Source organism: Staurois parvus, unplaced genomic scaffold, assembly GCF_062004578.1.
Source record: "Staurois parvus isolate SC_StPar_1 unplaced genomic scaffold, SC_StPar_1.0 ptg000343l, whole genome shotgun sequence".
NCBI lineage: Eukaryota > Metazoa > Chordata > Amphibia > Anura > Ranidae > Staurois > Staurois parvus.
Genome location: NW_028318139.1, coordinates 2184128 through 2206475, shown reverse-complemented (window position 1 = coordinate 2206475; position 22348 = coordinate 2184128). Strand labels below are relative to the sequence as shown.

At 38.6% G+C, this 22348-nt stretch overlaps 1 protein-coding gene across 2 annotated transcripts in view; it reads left to right on the top strand.

The window, feature by feature from the left end:
* The window catches only part of LOC149456907 (A-type potassium channel modulatory protein KCNIP1), a 451873-nt gene that overhangs the window by 129099 nt on the left and 300426 nt on the right, over positions 1-22348 (top strand). The window contains exon 2 of one of the 2 annotated variants that reach the window (XM_089684302.1): positions 3430-3474. The exons of the other annotated variant lie outside the window; for it this stretch is intronic. Coding sequence (XP_089540428.1) covers positions 3430-3474 — 45 coding nt within the window. The remainder of the gene's footprint in view (positions 1-3429; positions 3475-22348) is intronic. 2 annotated transcript variants of the gene reach the window in all.

Sequence of the window (22348 nt, the reverse complement as noted above, 5' to 3'; positions counted from 1 at the left end):
ATTGTTTGGTCAGAGACATTCACACCAGGCCTGCTGGAGGTCATCTTATAGGGCTCTGGCAGTGCTCATCCTGTTCCTCTTTGCACAAAGGAGCAGATACCGGTCCTGCTGATGGGTTAAAGACTTTCTACGGCCCAGTCCAGCTCTCCTAGAGCAACTGTCTGTCTCCTGGAATTTCCTCCATGCTCTTGAGACTGTGCTGGGAGACACCACAAATCTTCTGGCAATGGCATGTATTGATGTGCCATCCTAGTGGAGTTGGACTGTCTCTGCAATGTCTTTAGAGTCCAGATATCGCTTCATGCTACCAGTAGTGACACTGACCCTAGCCAAATGCAAAACTAGTGAAAAACAGTCATAAAAGATGAGTAGGGAAAAACGTGGCCTCCACCTGTAAAGCCATTCCTGTTTTGGTGGTCATCTCACTGCCCATCTAGTGCGCCTGTTGTTAATTTAATTAGCACCAAAGCAGCTGAAACTGATTAACAACCCCCTCTGCTACTTGATTGACCAGATCAATATCCCAGGAATTTAATTGACTTGATGCTATATGCTGATTAAAAAGTGTTCTTTTAATTTTTTTGAGCAGTGTATGCTTATTATGTTTTTTTTCTTCTTAGATGAGTTGTATTATTTCTTCATTATTATTATTTTGGTGGTTGGTATGCAGCTTTTTTGTTTTGTTTTTGTGTTTTGCTTGGGTGTTCGAATTAGTATTTGTTGACTATGTATTTATATATTGATTGGTTTATTTTGCGTTATATTGTTTTAACAGAATAACAAATGAACACTGCTCCTTTGGATACTCCTATTAGTTCACCTGTTGATGTAGGATCAAAAGGAGTGAGTGTTCATGGAGCTTTCAGTAATGAATAAGTGTGAAACGCATCCAGGGATGTTCCCAGAGCCGTGCATTGCTGTCTTTTTATCTTTATGAATTGAATAATAAAGAAGTCTGCTGTTTGTATATTGGAGTGTCGCTACTTTTTTTCCTCATGTTCACTGATTGTGGTTGTGGACCAGGAAGGCACACAGAGACATCCAGCAGCATGGGACTTCTGGCAGGTCAGCCTTGAGCAGTGTGTACCCTGTATGCTGTGGAAATAACTGTAAATGCCTCACTGTACAATGTTAGAAGACTGTCTGTCCAAGACCCTGCGCCAAGATTTCAAAGGGCATTCTAACAACACATTTCAAGGACTGTTCTAATAACATCTCGAAGTAAAAGACTTTCTAGAAAATGAGCCTTTTATATAAAGAATCTACCCTTAGTATTAACATTTAAAACGTCATAATGTTATTTAACATTATATAAAACATATAATAATTATTTTTAATTATCCGCACATTTGGCTAATGCTGTGCTAAATATCCTCTTCAATAGGAAACAGAAAGCTAGGCAGGAAAGTCCCTCTATGGCAACATGACCCAATCTGGGCTACTGGTCCACCGTGCAGACCTAATAATGGTTGGGGTCACTGGGTATAGATTTAGGGACCAAGGAGCGATCAGGATGAAACATAGCCTGCAAATTTCTGGATATGGCCATAATCCAGCACCTCAATGCATGTCTGTGGCTGCAACATGAAGAAAATAATGTCAAACAAGCTGCAACAATAACTGCTGATCGTGATGGGACTGTTGCTGATGCTTCTAATAGATATGGAAGAAGCAGGATTCACTCCTTTACAGAAGTGTGTATATATATATATATATATATATATATATATATATATATATATACACATATACACAGACACCTTGCCGGTAGTAGTTTTTCTACTGGCAACAACTATTATGTTTCCTTGATACACACATGCTACAATGAGGATGTTTCTTCTGGCAATAGCCCTTGGAATTTTCAATATTTTGGATGTTTAACATGCATTCCAGTGAAATACTGAAAATTTTTTAGACATGCAGTCTGCGACTAGATGGTTACTCTACAAGTTTGTATATAAAACAATCTCTTTAAAAGGTAATCTCACAAAGTAATTTAGAGGTACACAAAATAATAATAATTAGACATAAAATAAAGTATAATTCCTGGTGAAGAGAAAATTGAACAGTTGCTGAAAATAAAATTAAAAGCAATTTTCTGGTTTTGCAGTTATTTGTGCCTAAGTGCTTTTCTGTGATTTCTCTAGGGATGCCAGATTACTGTATATGGTCCTTCAAGCACTGTGATGTGAAGGACTCCTCATATTGCATCATAGTGAATTTTCCATGCCAATATTGAATTCTTTGCAGTTACAATCAGTCCTGTGTTCAGAACTTTAATATTTTTGCTAATCAATAAAATTACCTCTGGAAATTCAGTAGCCCTGAGCATTCTGAACAATAATGTCAGAAAGTCATAGGTTGGGTTTATGGCATCACTTGGAATGAGCAAACAAAACTATCGAGGATGGACCTTGGTCCTGCTGATTATATCTGCAAATATCTAATTTGCAAGCTAATCTGCTGTGCTTAGTATTGGTGATTCTTCCTTTTCACAACACTTAAAATGCATAGATCTAGTAAAGGAGTAAAATACTGCATGAGCAAAAAATGTAGCAAGCATTTGAGACACTTCTTACATTAAAACCTGCTCGTATACCCCACAGCATTGAGCAGACAAATGTAATGGAATCACCAAAACAACAGCCTGTTGCTAATGTTAATAAAAACATTGAAACCTATTGTAATCTGAGAAAATAACAAAATTATGATAATGAAGAAACTCCAAATTACCAAATTTAAAAACAAGGGTAAATATCCAAAAAATCTTTTATTTTTTTCATCCATTTTCTCATCTCTGCACTCAGTAACCCCTTTTGGGAGAGGAAAGTTCCCCAACATCTTTACTCTGAAGCTTGTAGCCCTAAATGCATCACTTCCATGCAAATTCATTAGAGCAACGAAAGTGTAGGTATTTTGAAGGTTGCCTTGCTCCAGCTTCCATGGCCTGATTAATCATTTCATTGATAAACAGCAAGCATTGTAATACATTGTAATGATAATGTGAAAAAAGGGAAATTACAAAACAAAGCCCAAATAAAAAGGCAAATCCAAAGCTGGTGAAAACTTTTCGGAGAATATTAGGCAAGCTGCCAGTGGAGCTGTTTTGGATGATTTGTCTCCAATCTTCACTCATATTCTTATAACTTTATATTGCATTAATGAGTACACCTTTTTTTAAGCCATGCTGATATTTGACAGTAATAAGCTTAGTAAATCTTTGGCATGACATAATTAACAATGGAATTAAATAATGCATGCATGTTTTTAAATATTTTCAGTATTGATGTAGGCCTGTTAAAAATCCAAATAAATGTATACGTGGTTTAACACTGCTCCCCTTCACATGACAAATGTCTTGGCTATACCGGACCACATAGTTCTATACCAAATATGAGAAATTTCTACTATACATTATTTCTTTTACAGGTCAGCTGTATGTTATGGACTACGCTCCTCGACAAAATAAGTCAGGTAATGGATTTTTCTATTTCTGACTTACTGGCTTGAGCATTGGCATCAGAATCACCACATACTCTATGGATACCATTTGTATGAATTCATTGCTATGCAAAAGCTTTTCATGTTGCATTCTACAGTGTAGATCCTTGTAGGTCTACATACACTTCAGGACACCATCATACAGCATCAATAAATGTGAAAATCAATTAAATTATCATCATAAAGCTTTATATGTGGATTTTTATTATGTGTCAAAAATGTGTGTGAAATAAAATATATGCTTATGTTTACATATCATATACACTTCAAGAAAACAAGCATTGTGCCCTACAAAATGTCATCTGTAAGTCTGATGATATTGAATTTAGGCCAACTGAAGTTTGCCTTATTTTGACTATGAATTGAATTATCCCCAAAATAGAACGCTAGGTCAGAAAATTCAGGCTAGGGTTAATTTAGTCAGATATCATTAAAACTGCCAATACATTTTTTCATTTTTAGGCTGTAGCAGCAAGTTGGGACACCCCAATGGACAACACATAGGGATTGGGAGAATATACAAACACTATGCAGGCAGTGTTTTTTGTGGGCATTGTATCCAGGACCCTAGCCTTGCAACGCTAGAGTGCTAACCACTACCCCTAAACTATCATCATATATCAGGAAAAAGTTATCTTACACAGGTGTATGTAAACCCTAACACTGAATTTCTCTTATTTGCTTCCTGTTCATTCTGTGCCATTGAAAGAGTCCTTTTCATCTGTTAAATATATCATTAAAGCGTTATGTTATATCTGTTGGATAAGTGGAAAAAAATTGTTGATCATGTCAGAAATTAAGAGCTGTCCTGTGTCCTGTGCACACTTCCTAGGATATATCAAGGGGAGTAATTAGCCCTCTTTGTACATATCTTGGACTACAGAACAATATGTCCCTATTTTGTGGGGTTGAGGATTCAGATTAGTTTAGTAAAAGAAAATGCTGTTGTCAGCACAAAAAAAGGAAATGAGAAGCTGAGTGCATTTCTGACAGATCAACAGGTATTTTTCTGCACTTGTAGGGTCTTTAAGGGGACACAATGTGGGCAAATGTGCATGTATTGAAAGGACGTACTACATATATACATGTTTTGTTTGCCCTGACATACATATTAGGACAATTATCAGTCAATGATCAAACATAATATCATTACTCATTATCTGTGCATGTTTCAAAAAATTCCCTTGATCCATGCTCTGAATGGCTTTGTTTTGTGGATTCTTCCCATTTAAAAGGGCAGTGGCATGTTGGAGAAGAAGTAGAGGCCTAGTTGTCTCAATGAGCTGAGCAGCGATCCTTTGTGAGGAGTGGACATTTTGTTGTTCCCTAAGAAGTGCTTCAGAAAAATTGTCATGTTGACGCTGTTTGGTGTTCCCCATCCTGAGGGGAAAACACATTACCACCATGAAGCTGCCGAGATCTGGTCACTAAATAGAAGTTAGTGACCTAAGAATAAATAAATAAAACAGACCTTGATGTATAATAGGCCTGTTTGCACCCATTAAAACAATATCATGCATCCCTCTTTGAGAAGAGACATATCAGCTGTTGTGCTATTGATAATTCCAGTTACGTGGGCTATGATTACTACTATTACTGTCCATTACCTCTTCATTACTACTGCACCTTGGAGGGGACCTGTTTTGGAGACCATGGGCAAATATGAAAAAAGAGGAGATAATCAAGTTTTGTGAAGAAGCAGTAAGAAGAACTTCCGTTGACCCGAGTTAATGACCCCCCTTTATGAGGCCCTCTGAGAGAATAGGGGGAAAAGTGATATCTGCAGTTTGGAGAGGAATTGGGCTTGGATAGCAAAGAGGCCAAATCCTTGTGAGGTCCTGACCATGACAAAGGAAGCTGACTTGTTCAGAGTGCTGTAACCCTGTAGCATGTGGTACCCATCTGTTGCACTGCTGTTGCAGTGTGAGTAGCATCTTGCATTGTATTGTAAAAAATCTTGCTGTGCCATACTGTTTGTAAGAGTACTACTTTTACTTCCTTTCTCTTTCATTGGTTGATCACCTGATTCCTCTCATGACTAAGCACTTGGCCCAAAATTGCTGGTTGTGTGGACAGTCATGGATAGCTGCAGCAGCCATCAGCCTGTTATTATTTTGTATGAGCTGAGCAGCTGCAGTTCTTCACGCACATCTATTATTCCAACCACAGGAATCCACAGATTCATGCTGCTGAAATTTGCAGTATGTCCTGAATATCTGTGTGAATGCACCCTCAATGGCTTGTTCCCACCATGTCCTGTGACCTGCGCATTTCTTCACTGGATAATTGCAGATCACTGCAAGGCCACGTTTTTATGTGCCTCGTTAACACTGCAACACATATAAATGAAAGGCATTTTCCTGTGCAGTGTGGTGTGAAAGGACACTAACGTTTATTTATGGTCAAATTTTAAAACCTATATTAATTTCCCCATTTAATTTCAGTTATTTCTAGCCTACTAACCTGAACAATCTTGAAGTGTGAAAACATAACTTGTAGAAGAATCCTATGCATTTACAGTGGCACATACTCTATTCACTATGCCTTGTGAATATGCACTGCTGGTGTCACTCATTTCACAGAGCCTGCCTTCTGATCTACAGCTATACTGCAGAGGTGCCGAAGAGGAGGACTTTCAGGAGGCACAGTCCATACATGAAACACACCACAGGTGACAACATTACTGCTTGCGGGCAGCAAAGTAGCATGGGATATGTAAGCCTCAGAAATCAAAAGTAAATCCAAGAAGTGATTCAGAGAGATTTCCAGCAGATAGGCAGCGGTCACAACCTGAAAAGAGAGTTTTCAAGTCGCTTATATTGAACTGTAATTTGTAAATATACAGGATGCATACTGTATATGTGAACTGACAAGGCCTGCCAACATATAGGTGATTCTGTTCATTCACGTATATGAATTACACACCCCAGCTATACTACACAACCAGAACTGTGACCAGAACTGTGACCCCCCCTTTTCCTATTACAGTTGAAATAACCAATACTATTCTATCTGCTATCCAAACTAACACTACCTGTGTCTAAGGCCCCTTTCACAGGGGACAGATTCTGTTCCGATCAGGGGGGATCAGCTCACAGATCCCCTGCTAATCAGAGCACGAGGATTAAACGTCCATGTCTGCTCAGTTTCTGCAGCGTGGACATGGACAGAGACCACTCTGCTCTATTGGCGGCCGGGAGTAAATGGACTCCGCTCTCTGTGTACACCTAACTACCCTCCGATCCGCCTAAATGCAAGAAGACGCATCCCCTGCAGGTAGGCAGATGTAAACGAACACAAGTCCTTTTACACCTACTATCTATAAACATACACAGACCATCTGAAAAGGTCCATATGAGAAAATGACAGGAAGACCTAATTGCACAGCCCGTGTAAAAGGGACCTTAGAGTTGTTTATTCCCCCCTGTCTGTTACAGCTCTCTACCAAATTTACCTATAGAGTTCAGGATTGCATAGTCTGCCTGTGTAGTAAGTCTTTCCAGATACAATGACAACATTGTGCCTTTTCCCATTGGTTGGAGTTCTTTCTTTCTTTCTTTCTTTCTTTTGGGATATAGTTCCCTGTCATAACATGGGTGAGCTATCGGGCAACACAAAAAAGTGTAAACTGTCTATTTAAACTACGTAATTAGAGTGGTATTAAACCCAAAAGCAAACATGTATTATATTGCAGCTTATTTTTACTTGGTGATCTACCCAGTAAGTCTGTAGTTTTTCAACAGAACAAACTTCCCTGTAGATGTAGCAGTTAGATGGTTGGGTCTGACCATTTAACACTGACAGGAGTGCTTACAATGGTCAGCTTTCATTTATGTAAAACCTTTAACCCAAAAGCAACAAAACTGTTGTGTAACTGTTTAAAAGTGTTAGCTGGAGTATGGCTTCAGTTTGTTAGTGTATTTAAATCTGCTAGTGCATCCACCATTGACAAGGCTGCTGTCCAAAGGTATCTCTGTTGCATCCAGAGTTTAGCATTAATATAATGTGTTACTGGCCAGATCACCAGGTGAAAACAAAGGGAAAAAAGCCTTAAAAGAAAACGAATGCAGCCACCACATCTAATAATTGGTACTCTGCAATATATAAAAACATTTTTAAATTGGGTTTAATACCACTTTAAGTCTCCACCTATCTGTGCTCCTATCTATGCAGATAATAGTGTTTTCAGTGTGTCGAGTGCTTATTTTTCCTGAATTAAATATATATTTATCCTAATGCTGTGTCCTTTTTATGTGTGTATACACCCTTGTGCACATTTCTAATACATATATCACATGTTAAAAGTTGCAAACATTCATTTGTGCCCTTTAAACAATTCACAATATGCAGTGTCCATATACATAAATTCCTCCCAACTCCCATCAACAAGCACTGTGGGAATTAACTTTTAGGCTATGGTCACATTAGTGTGGGCTGTGGGAAGGCGTGTAATCGCACCCCCCATATGGTAGAAAAATATATTTTTAAAATATTCTTCCCAAATATATTGACATATATTTGAAATGCTACAATTTTGGCCATATTCAATATATTTCAATAAATAAATATATATATATATATATATATATATATATATATATATATATATACTGCATGTTGAAATGCGTTTTTATTACAAAATATATGAAAAATATTTTAAAAAATACATTTCAAATATACTGTATGTCTTTAAAAATACAAATCTACAAATTTATGTAAAAATATATGTTAAAATTACTTTTTTATATGTTAAAACAAATCTGAAGAACATATTTTAAAAAAATAATTTTACATATATCTATAAATGCATTCCCAAAATGTAGATTTGTATTTTTAAAGACATACAGTATATTTGAAATGTAAAACATATTTTTCATATATTTTGTAATATATATATATATATATATATATATATACAGTCAGGTCCATAAATATTGGGACATGGACACAATTCTAACGTTTTTGGCTCTATACACCACCACAATGGATTTGAAATGAAACAAACAAGATGTGCTTTAACTGCAGACTGTCAGCTTTAATTTGAGGGCATTTACATCCAAATCAGGTGAACGGTGTAGGAATTACAACAGTTTGCATATGTGCCTCCCACTTGTTAAGGGACCAAAAGTAATGGGACAGAATAATAATCATAAATCAAACTTTCACTTTTTAATACTTGGTTGCAAATCCTTTGCAGTCAATTACAGCCTGAAGTGTGGAACGCATAGACATCACCAGACACTGGGTTTCATCCCTGGTGATGCTCTGCCAGGCCTCTACTGCAACTGTCTTCAGTTCCTGCTTGTTCTTGGGGCATTTTCCCTTCAGTTTTGTCTTCAGCAAGTGAAATGCTCAATCGGATTCAGGTCAGGTGATTGACTTGGCCATTGCATAACATTTCACTTCTTTCCCTTAAAAAACTCTTTGGTTGCTTTTGCAGTATGTTTGGGTCATTGTCCATCTGCACTGTGAAGCGGCGTCCAATGAGTTGTGAAGCATTTGGCTGAATATGAGCAGATAATATTGCCTGAAACACTTCAGAATTCATCCTGCTGCTTTTGTCAGCAGTCACATCATCAATAAATACAAGAGAAGCAGTTCCATTGGCAGCCATACATGCCCACGCCATGACACTACCACCACCATGCTTCACTGATGAGGTGTATGCTTAGGATCATGAGCAGTTCCTTTCCTTCTCCAAACTCTTCTCTTCCCATCACTCTGGTACAAGTTGATCTTGGTCTCATCTGTCCATAGGATGTTGTTCCAGAACTGTGAAGGCTTTTTTACATGTCGTTTGGTGAACTCTAATCTGGCCTTCCTGTTTTTGAGGCTCACCAATGGTTTACATCTTGTGGTGAACCCTCTGTAGTCACTCTGGTGAAGTCTTCTCTTGATTGGTGACTTTGACACACATACACCTACCTCCAGGAGAGTGTTCTTGATCTGGCAAACTGTTGTGAAGGGTGTTTTCTTCACCAGGGAAAAAATTCTTCGGTCATCCACCAGTTGTTTTCCGTGGTCTTCCGGGTCTTTTGGTGTTGCTGAGCTCACCGGTGTGTTCCTTCTTTTTAAGAATGTGCCAAACAGTTGTTTTGGCCACGCCTAATGTTTTTGCTATCTCTCTGATTGGTTTGTTTTGTTTTTTTCAGCCTAATGATGGCTTGCTTCACTGATAGTGACAGCTCTTTGGATCTCATCTTGAGAGTTGACAGCAACAGATTCCAAATGCAAATAGCACACTTGAAATGAACTCTGGACCTTTTATCTGCTCATTGTAATTTGGATAATGAGGGAATAACACACACCTGGCCATGGAACAGCTGAGAAGCCAATTGTCCCATTACTTACGGTCCCTTAACAAGTGGGAGGCACATATGCAAACTGTTGTAATTCCTACACCGTTCACCTGATTTGGATGCAAATACTCTCAAATTAAAGCTGACAGTATGCAGTTAAAGCATGTCTTGATCGTTTCATTTCAAATCCATTGTGGTGGTGTATAGAGCCAAAAATGTTAGAATTGTGTCGATGTCCCAATATTTATGGACCTGACTATATATATATATATATATATATATATATATATATATATATATAAATATATTTTGAAATGTATTGAATATGGCCAAAATTGTAGCATTTCAAATATATGTCAATATATTTGGGAAGACAATTTTTAAAATATATTTCAGATATATTTTTCTTCCATATGTTCCTTCCCACACCCACAGAGAAAGCGCAATGCAGTTTAGGAAATACTTGGGGGTACCATTATTTCTAATGGCACCCCCACACACTGGAAACGGCAGTGTGTTTTTCTGCACTGGGGACTGCTACTGCACTATGAGATTTCCCTGCGGCCTTGTTTTCTGAAAAGGTGCAGGAATATTTCCCGTACATTTTCAGTGGATAGGGCAGCCCATTCAAATGAATAGACTGCTGTGCCTGAACAAACGTGGCCAAGGGGAAACCATGTAGATGTGAACCAGGGCTTAAAAGGAATTTATGTACATTATGTGGACACTGCTTATTGTGAATTGTTTAAAGGGCACAAATATATGTTTGCAATTTTTTTTATATATAATACGAATGTGCACCAGGGTGTATACACAAAAACAAAGGGCAAAAGATTAAGTTTTATATTTCTTTATTGCAAGTAAAATAAGTGCACTCATGAATAGCAAAGTAGTCATAAAACTGCATAGTAGGCGCCGTCTACTTTCAAATCTTATCTGTAAATGCCTTCTTGTTTCTGTATGCAAAACCCTTGATACACTGTACATGTACAGTATACTTTCTATTCCTTCTAAGAATCTGATGCCTTGTTCTTGAATGACCTAGCCCTAGGCATGAACAGTCACATGGGAAGGGGAGGGGGTTGGGTAGCTTTATAAAAATGCAGACTTTTCAGAAATTCAAGGCCTGCAGAGACACAGTCAAGAACTTTAATAGTAGGATGGGACATCAGGGGATACCTGCTGTTCAGATGCAGACTTACTTTGCTTCTCATGAGCAGATTTTTTTTAAAAGAATAATGTGATGTTACCTCCTTTTTCTTATCTTGCTGGCTGGACAATAAAGGAGCAGAAGGATACTAATGAATACTTTTCTCTGTTCTCCCTTGATGTATTATTTACAATGCTAGACTGATGGGACCATACAAAGCAAGAGGTCTTAGCTTCTAGTTGTACAGTGCAGGGGATCACCAGAAGTGAGACACAAGCAGCTTGACGGTACTAATGCTAGGTTTTAGAAAAAATAATTTAAAGGTTTTAAAAATACATCACTGGATTAAAGGGTATATTTCTTACATTGCTCTGGAGTCAGGCTTTAATCATAGATCAGCAAAATTATTTTCAGTAGTGTACAGCAGAAACATGTAGTCTTTGCTTCGTTTCTGTTATTTTTCTTTCGGAAATAACTGTCATTACTTAAGAAAATAAAGTGATACATATGCCTCTTTTAGGACAAACAAGACTTTCTTTTGGTGATATTGTCTTATAAAAATTATTACATTAAATTAATTATTTAAACTAACTTCAAACCATTAAAAAAAATTTATTTCTACTTTAAACCACTTCCATTCCAGGCCAATTCTGACATTTACCTCATACATGTAAAAGTCATCTTTATTTTTTTTAGAAAACTACTTAGAACTCCAAACATTATGATATATTATTATGAGTATATCTATACATATATATATTTTATTATTTTAGTGCATGCAAACACAATATAATTTTTATAGTGTGGATAAAATATAAAAGGTTATGTTAGGCCAAGTTGATAGATACCCAACTCATGCTTTAAAATTGTGCATGCCCTTGGAATGGTGACAAACTACGGTACATTAAATTATTCAAAGGCAACACTTTAAAAGTCTTTACAGGTCACTAGTTTACAATTACACAGGAGGTCTAGTGCTAGAATTATTGCTCTCATTCTGACATTTGTGTCAGCACCGCACATGTGAGGTATTATCATCGTTTACGTATGCATGTGAGACCTATGTTCATATTTGTGTGGGAGCACAGGGGGAGGGGGTCTCTTTAAAATGTTTAAAATTTTATTATTTACTTCATTTCAACTTTTTGTACTTTTTGGTTGTACCTTTAATTTTTTTATTGAATTTTTTTTTGTTTGAATTTTAGTTCTTTCATAGTGGGATGAACAACATCACTTGTGATAGCATGGCCCTTGACAAGTGAACTTTATGGAGAAATCTTGGGATTATTAGACCCCAGATCTTTCTTCTGCACTTGATTTGATCAGCTGCTTTACAAGTCAGTAATGGCTTGTAAACAAACAAACTGAAACTGAAATCCTCATCACTTTTGGCTTCTGATGTCACAGAGGGGGAAGAACAATGGAAGTTCCTTTCAATCTGTCTAGGTTATCCAGTGCGACAGGTCACATCGGTACCAGGCTACTCAGTGGTGGCAGGGGAGAGAGACCCCCTTCTGCTGTCTGTAAAAGTGGTCGGGTGGCTATATCTGGGTCATGCAGCCATGACCCAGTCATGACCCAGATATAGTATTTCAGCTCCAATCGGAGGATGTACAGGTAAGTCCTAAGGATGTGAAGTGGCAAAAAAAAAAAAAAATATATATATATATATATATATATATATTGTTAATGTAGATAACAAAGCATTGGTACAAACAATTGCAAAAGAAATGACGGCTTTTTTTCAGTTTTGCTTATTCAACATTAAAAAATAAAACAAATTAAATAAAAAGAAAAATTAAAACAAGCTTATATATTAACAGTTAGAAAAATAAACACATTTTAACAAGTTTTTTTTTTTTACTTCCCAGGTTGCTTTAAGTGACAACATATGCAGATTGAGGCTTATCCCTGAGTATATACAAATGTAGCAATGTACTTTGCATCTCTCTATCTAACGACTGAACAGTGTATATACTGTACATATAAACACTGTCATGTGATCCATTTTTGTTACAGCAAAAGTTGCTATGCTGCTGTATTTACACAGAAACTGCCAGCTATCATTATCATAACTGTGAACTGATGGCAAGAGCAAGAAGTGGGACCATTAGCAGAGATGAAGAACAGGATGTGTTACACATGTCCACTGTTCTTTGATTTACACCCCGGTCACATCAAGCCCGACCTGTGATTTGCAAAACATCTGACACAGATGTCTATGCAAATCGCACGAAAAGTAGTGCATGTACTACTTTAGAAATGGGTGCGGCTCCAACCAAGTCGGAACTGCACTGATTTGACTGCTGTAATTGCAGACAATAGGGTGCAACTTGGCATACGATTTGCAAGTCGCACGGCATGTAAATCGCATGCCAAGTCATACCCAGGGCGACCAGAGTGTGACTTTTTTTGGGCATGTGTATGTCATTTAGTGACCACGGCTGGTTATAATTACCAACTCAACTAAACGTTACTCATCCCTCCCATTATCATTATGAGATATAGGAAAACACAACAATATTGCTGGGAAATAATCTGTAATAACACTGTCCGATGGTTACCTTGCAGGATACATGCAAACTGTCCCTACATTTCGTAAGTTAGCAGGCATCATGTAATAGTTCACAAGATGGAACATCTATATACAGTATATTACATCCCTATACTGCCAGTGTCAACATTTCCAAATAATCTACAATGGCACTTTACTTGTTGATACAAAATAAGTAAACAATTGACACAATGTTTTTAACACATCTCTGTGGTTCTAATTGTAACTTGTTAACACAAAGGGTTTAATCCTCTCAGAAGTAATATTTTACTTTCAGTTTAAGTCTGTGAATCTGAGTCATATGAGTCATATATCTTAGGGACTCCAGCTGTGATATTATCTTGCCCTAGTTTCTTACATTGAATCCACCCACTTAGAAATGCTCTGTGTCATTGCACTTTTGTGTGTTCTTGCTTTTTTTTTTTTTGCTTCATTTTTTTTCATAGTATAGCTTTAAAAACAGTATTGCCAATTTTGACTTTCTATGATAAATAACAAATAGTTTGGTGATATAACTCACTAGCATCCATCCCAGCAAGATATGCCAGTGTTTGGTGGCTTTACCATTGAAATAGAATATGAATATTATGATAACTGATAAAAATGTTGGAAAACAACAGTTAAAATTGTTTTCATCAGTTGTACATAAAAACAGAACTCTTTGCATATTAGACATTTCTTATCAAGCTACAGTAGCATTTAAGGGACTAAAATGTGCTAAAGGCATGCCTTACATACATTTTAGCACACCTTTAAGTGACACTAAACTCTGGTAAAAAAAGAAAAATCTCTTTACTAATTATCCATTTGCAACTAGACAAAAAGTACCTATTACTGCTCTCAGCTTTCTCCAAGTCTCCATTTGATGTCCTGTTAGAAGATGGGAGGATCAAAGACAGAAAAACACAGCAAAGTAGGTTACAGGGCCATGTCTTACAGATGTGTATGCAGTGGCGTCCCTAGGGGGGTGCGGGCCGTACCAGGTGACACCATCACAAGAAAGCAGTGAGAAGAGATGCAGTCATCATTCTTCTTTTTTTCCGTCATTGTCCAATCTTAGGCTTCTGACAGATTGAAGATTAAATTGCATGACTTAACTGCAGTAGAGAAGATTCAAAATGACAGCCACGCTGTGCTGTTCAGCAGTGCTGAGTAAATCTCAGAAATTAATACACAGAAACAGAAATTCTTTGGTAGGTAAACCAACAGTTTTTATATATCAACTGTGTTACCTAGAGCTGAATTCATGTTAATCACTAAAGGTTCAGCCATTGTATATAGGTATCTGGTCATTGCACTTATTTTTTGTCCGTATCCTAAATCCTCTCAGAACTGGGTGAATAAGAGTGGGTCTGTACCACATAATCACTGTGATCAATCGCAGCAATGCATTTGATTGTACTTGGTTATGGACAAGTGCTCATCGCAGGCTGAAAGTACACAGCTAATGAGAGTGGCCAGTGCCAGAATACAGCTAGCTCCAGATTACAGCTAGCATAAGATTACAGCCAGTACTGCACGATTACAGCCAGCTACAGAATACATCCATATTCTGATTACAGCCAGGGTCAGATTAGTCAGTTCCTGATTACAGTCAGCACTAGTGTTTCCAGCTTGCTGATCACAGATATTGCCAGTGGTTTTATCTTGCTAATCACAACATTTGCCAGTGGTTCCACTGACCACAGCAAGTACCAGTGTTTCCCGTGTGCTGATAACAGCTACTGTAATACCACTGTTTCCAGTATTGATGGTTTCAGCCAGTGGTCATGTTTCTACTGTCCTGGCATCTCAGGGCCTATGAAAATATGATAGGAAGGCAGCATATCGAGTACGTAATTTAGGCCCCTTGAAAGCCTGAGAGATTTTTTTTACACACAGCATGGGAATACTTAGAATTACACTCCAAAACCTATTCTGCTACTCCTCCTGAGTATGCCTAGCTGCTAAAGGGATTTGAAAATCCAAGAAGCATCTTCAGGCTTTCAAGGGACATAAATTAGGCATCTTTTATCCTGGCTACATATCACATTTTCATAGGCCCTGAAGTGCCAGGACAGTAGAGACAGTAGTAGAATGACCTCCTTTTGGAAAGAAGAAACTCCAAAATATTTGCTAAGGAAATTTTGTAACATTTTTTTGGAAAATGAACAATGAAATTAAAAAGGATTTTTTTCTGCAGAGTTTGATAAGATATTGATCATGCATAGCCTAGACATACCCAGAACTACACCCCAAAAGAGATTCTGCTACTCCTCCTGAGCATGGTGATATGACACATGCAGGGGCGGACTGACAACTCATGGGGCCCCCGGGCAATAGGGGATCATGAGGCCCCTGTGTCCTTGCCCAAACTCAAAAAAGCCTATGAAAAAGGTCCCAGGGGCATCTCATGGGGCCCCCTACTGACCCCGGGCCCTCGGGCAGTGCCCGAGTTTCCAAATGGTCAGTCCGACCCTGGACACATGTGAGACTTTTTTCCGTCTAACCTCAAAGAGTTGTACAAAATCCAAAAAGCACCTTCAGACCTACATGAGGCAAAAATTAAAAACCTGCTATCTTAAAACCTTCCATATTTTCAGAGTCCCTGAAGTTCCTGGTCAATAGAAACACCCTCAAAATGACTCATTTTGGAAAGCAGACAAATTAGGATAGCAAGAGCATGTTGAGTCTCTTTAAGATTTCATTTTTGAAGAAAGAAAAAAAAGTATTATCTTATTAAAGAGTAGAGGAAACATGCTGGATATTCAAAGACCCTGGGTTATAGGGTCTTACACATGTCCCCTTTGGACATAACCCTATAACCCTACCCCACTCCGTGAGTTTTTTGCTGGTATCCTGTAGGTGATGGACCTTTTCTGCCCTATTGAAAAGTTTTTATGCCCTATGGAAAAGTTTTTATGCTTACTAATTTTTAATGACTTTAAATTGTTCACTGATGTATTTATACATGTTGATCATATCCCCCCTTAATCTCCTCTTCTCAAGAGAGAATAAATTCAGTTCCTCTAATTTTTCCTCATAGTTGAGCTCCTCCATTCCTCTTATCAGTTTTGTTGCCCTTCACTGCACTTTCTCCAGTTCCCCACTATTCTTTTTGTGAATTGTTGGCTAAAACTGAACTGCATATTCCAGAGGAGGACTTACTAATGATTTGTACAGGGGTAAAATAATATCTCTCTCTCTGGAATCTATGCCTCTTTTAATACAAGAGAGGGTTTTGCTTGCTTTAAAAACCGCAGCTTGGCATTGCATGCCATTATTAAGCTTATGATCTACAAGAACTCCCAGATCCTTCACCACTGATTCCCTCAGTTGTACTCCCCCTAGTATGCATGATGCATGCATATTCTTAGCCCCCAAGTGCATAACCTTACATTTATCAACATTAAACCTCATTTGCCATATAGTTACCCAATTAAACAGTGCATTGAGGTCAGCTTGTAAGTTGGAGACATCGTGTAAGGATGTTATTCCACTGCACAGCTTGGTGTCATCTGCAAAGACTGAAATGGTATTTTTAATCCCAGACCCTATACCGTTTATAAATGTATTAAAAAGTAAGGGTCCCATATTTGGACCAACACAAAATCATCTACGCAGAACGTTGTAGCCTTGGAAACCAATTATAAAGTTCTGACTCGTTGGTACTTGGTCCCTGCGAGAATCGCAAAATATACCCCTAACTACTCCCCTGACTGTTTTAGAGGTTGTGCAGAGTCGGGTACACACTATCATATCTGGTGGGACTGCCCGATAGCCCATAGTTTCTGGACTGGTGTTTATGCTTTGTTATCCAAACTTTGTGCAAACTTGCTTCAACCTGATCCGACAACAGCCCTTCTTAATCTACGCCCTCCTGGAGTAACTTCGCCACAATTCAAACTTTTCCTGCAAATAACCACAGCAGCCAAACAGGTCATTGCAAAATCCTGGAAAACCCCCACCTTAAGCATTGCTGCTGTCAAAATCAGAGTAACGCAAGCCATGGTACATGCAAAGATTGAAGCCACAATTCTCGATACAATCCCTAAGTTCCTGAATGTCTGGAATCCCTGGGTAGAGTGTTTCCTCCCGCAAAATTTTGATGAATCCCTCCTTCTACCCTGATACACAAGCAACAAATCTCCCGCTTTTTCCTGATACCATCCCTAGCCAGGCAAACAACCTAATTTCACTCTTCCCCACAAATCATGGAGCCACCTTCCTCACCACCCTTCTTCCTCCCTCCCTCCCTTTTCCTTGGTCGTTCCCTGTCTCCCCTTAACTCCCCACGTAGCTCTAGAGAGTCTTTATCCCCACCGAACAAACTCTTTTTGACATGTTATTACCTATTGCTACTATATTTCTTCCTTTACCCCCCCCCTTTTTTTTCCCTTTTTTTTTTCTTCTTATTAATATATTTAACATCATAAGTTATACTACATTGTTACCTTGACTCTTTCTCTCCCTCTTTATTTGAAGAAAGTAATACTGTACATACATTTCCCCGATATTCTGTTGTCAATATGCTGTCTATTGCCTACAATTATTGTCTTTACCCTTATGTTTTGATACCAATAAAAAGTTTGAACAAGAAAAAGTAAGGGTCCAAACACTGAACCTTGGGGTACATCATTAACAACCCTAGACCATTCAGAGTATGAATCATTACCACTTCTCTCTGAATACGATCATTTATCCAGTTTTCCAGCCATTTACATACAGATTTTTTTAAGCCTGTAGACTTTACCTTACACATTAGCTGTGTGTGGGGAACTGTGTCAAATGCTTTTGCAAAATCCAAGTATACCACATACACAGCCACCCCTCTGTCCAAGGTTTTGCTCACCTCCTCATAAAAAGAAATCAGATTTGTTTGACAACTTCTGTCTTTCATGAATCCATGCTGTATGTTGCTTAAAATATTTGTTTCCAGCAAGAACTCATCTATATGGTCTTTTATTGAACTATCCAGTATCTTCACAACTATAGATGTTAAACTAACAGGTCTATAATTACTTGGTAAAGATTTTGATCCATTTTTAAATATTGGCACCACATTGGCCTTATGCCAATCCAGTGGTACATTAAAGCATCCCTAAAAATGAGAAACAATGGCTTTGAAATGACAGAGCTCAATTCTTTAAGGACCCGTGGGTGTATTCCATCCGGTCCATGTGCTTTGTTCACCTTTATTCTGTCTAAATATTTCTGGATCATATCAGTTGTGAGCCAATGTGGATCATCTGGGGCTGTGTCAATACCATGCCCTTTGTGGACAAGAGCTCCCGCATGCTCCTTTGTATAAAAAGAGCTGAAGACCGTGTTTAATAAATTTGCCTTCTCTTTGTCCCCAGTCACCTACTCTAGATTATTTTGTAAAGGGCCTACATGCACGGATCTGACCTTTTTACTATTAATATATTTGAAGAATTTTTTGGGGGTTTGTCCTGCTATCTTTTGCAATCTGTCATTCGTTTTCAATTTTTGTGGCCTTGATTTCCTTTTTACATATTCTGTTATATTCTTTGTAATGTTTAAACAATGATAGCGTTCCTTCATTTTTGTATTTAATAAAGGCTCTTTTCTTATTATTTATAGCTTTTTTAACTTTTTCCGTAAGCCACATACAGTAGGTTTGATTTTTAGCCTTTTAAACTTGTTGCCCATGGGAATATATTTTTCAGTGTTTTCACATACAGTCTTTTGTGTTCAACGATGCCAATATTCCCACCCAGTCTAAGTTTTGAAGAGCAGCTCTCAGCCTTGGAAAATTAGCTCTTTTAAAGTTGAGCGGTTTAATTTTACCCATATTGGAGCAGGACCTTATATTAACACTGGTCTTTGCATCTGATTTTAGCTTTATCTCACAACACATGGCCTATCTGAACAAGGCAGATATGTGACCATATCATAATTTCTCAGAAGACTAATGGACTAATTCAGCCAGAGCCCCAAAGTGCCAGGCTTCTTCTCTACCTCCACCTTTGTTAGTGGAGCTACCCCCCTTAGAAGAGGTAGGCATGGAAATTTTTGAAGAAGACTTAAAAGCCGTATTAGAAGAGGCAGTGGAAGATTTCATATGCCTGGCCTCCCATACACCTGTTGCTTTGGCTTTATGCAATATGCTTGCCAACGTAGATATATTCGCTTCTGTGCACAAAAGCCTTGATACAGTCACAGTTGATCCTCCTCGGTTTTGATAGGCCCCTGTGGGTACTAAGATCTGCAAAGTCTAAAAAGACATTTCCTATTCACGAACAAATATATTAAGCAATTTACGATGATCGGGCTCCTCATGAAAAGGTTTTTGCCCCTTTGAGAATCATTGCCATTGACAAATTTTATGAATTTACAAATTCATAAAAGATGTCACAGAAGGAAAGGTCCTTCACTTATAACAGAAGGCTCCAACCCCCCTCTTCAGGGGCTTCTACTTTCTCAAAATGCAGAGCATCACACCACTTTCCTCAGGCTTCATCTTCAAAGCCAAAATCCATCCCTTCCTTTCAGCGCAAGTTTGGAACACAAAGCCACACCAAGTATGCTATAAAACCCTCTCCAAAATGGGGAGAGGGGAGCCATCTGTTACAGTTTGCATTTCTATGAGTCATAGACATTCCATGGGTTCATTCAGCAGTTTCAAAGGGGTATAAAATAGAGTTTCAAACTCTGCCCCCTCATAATTTTCTTCTCTCAAACCAACCAAAATCTACCCAAGGACAATCAGTCAGTTATATTCAAACCTGTTAACAGTACCAAAATGCAACAGGGGTATTTTTTTTATTGTGGACTCAATAATATCCTTGTGTTCACAAGTTTCACATATCCACAAGGCCAGCTATTGCTTTTCTGAGGCAAGGAAATGCCTAACTTCAAAAGACATTCAAGACCTTCATATTCATTCAAGACCTTCATATTCCTATTTACCCACCTCATCAGCATTTCACAGTAGGATACAGACACTTACAATTTGTTTCACTTCCATTCAGCTTATCCCTGCACCTACAGTATTCACACAGTACTTGCACCTCTGCTTGCCCTTAAAAACTTACTAGGTACCTAGATGACCTTACTCTGATGGATTTATCTCCCTCAGGATTGTCTGCAAACATCCAAAGGACTATCAGATTCTTCAGATTTTCCTTCTGCCAAACAAACTTCTCTCGCTAAGGTCCCATGCTTTGACTGTAAGATCAAAAAGGCATCTCTCCGTAGGATTTTTCATGACATTCCTCAGTCTCATGGTTGCCTCATTTGAAGCTGTTCTCTTCACTCAATCCACTGAAAGCCCCTACAACATAACATATGTTGTCCTGGAACAAACTCTCTCCATCTCTATACTCCCCTTTGCTTTTCTGCAGCCAAGCAAGGAACTCCCTAGGTTGGTGGATTACCAATCCAACATGTTACATAGTTAGAAATGGGAAAGTCTTTTCTCTCACCTTCAAGGAAGGTGATAACACCAGATGCCAGCCTCACATGCTGGGAAAAGGTGTTTCAGTTTCTCAAAGTTCAGGGAACATGCTCACCCAGGAAAGTCAAGCTCCCCATCAACATCTTAGAGCTCAGAACAATAAAACTGGCTCTGCACCACTGGACCCCCCTTCTCCAGGATCACCTAATCAGGACACAATCAGACAATGCCATGGAAGGGGCCTATAGCAATTATCAAGGGCAAACCAGGTGTCAGGCAGCTTTTCCTTGAAGGAAGTAAGTCTGATCATCTCCTGGACATAGAAGCATTGTCCAGCAATCTCTGCTATCCACATCTTAGACAATAAGAAGGTGGATTTCTCAGCTATCGTCGCCTGGAACAAGGGGAATGGTCCCTGCATCTCAATATCTTTACTCTCCTATGACAAAAATGGAGGAGCCCTGATGTTTACATCCTGACATTCAGGTTTACCAGCAGGTTGCCCTCAATTGTGACCAGGACCAATGATCTTCTAGCACTAGCATTTGATGCTCTAGTAATCCCTTGGACTTAGTTCAGGTTAATATATGCCTTCTATCCAGTGCAGATTCTTCCTTGACTGCTCCACAAGATAGAGGAAGAGAAGAATACCGTTATTCTCATTGCACCAAACTAGCCCAGAAGAGTCGGGTGCACTGACATACTCAAACTCCAAGGGTATGACCTCTGACCTCTCCCAAATGGACCTGACCTACTGTCACAAGGCTCTCTGCGCCATCCTAAATCTCACTCAGTGGCTTTAACAGCTTGGCTGAATCCCAAGTTTTAAAGGACAGGGGTATGTGGGACTCCATCATTCCCACATCAGCCAAGGCCAGAAAAGCCACTTTGTGAAATATCTACTACCGTAACTGATGTGAACACAGGCATTTCAACCCCAGAGACTATTCAGTACCTTATGCTATGGCTTTTCTGCAATCAGGAGTTGACCAAGCTCCAAGTACTCTAAAAGGAGAAGTTGGATCCTTGTCCCTTGTATTCCAAAATTCTTTGGCTTCTCCTTCTATTGTAAAACCCATAGTCAGGGTGTCTCAGAGATCAGAGCCCCATTATAGCATCCTTAACTTTTTTGGGATTTTGATCTGCTCCTCTCTGCCCTTGAGAACCCATTTGGGAATTCCTCTGTCAGCCTTGTCTCAGAGTTATCGGCCCTCTCTTGTAAGGAGCTCCTCCTGTTTCTTCACAAGGACTAAGTATTCTTATACCCAAAACCCTCCTTTCTCTCCTTTTAGGTGGTATCAGCATCTACACAAAAAAGGACTCACTTTTTTCCTGCCAACAGGGTCTCAAAAAGGGCACCCTGCCTCCAGATCCACTATTGCTAGGTAGATGAGAAAGCTCATTGTTACAGCCTATACTCTAAAATTTGTGGCACCTCGAGTACC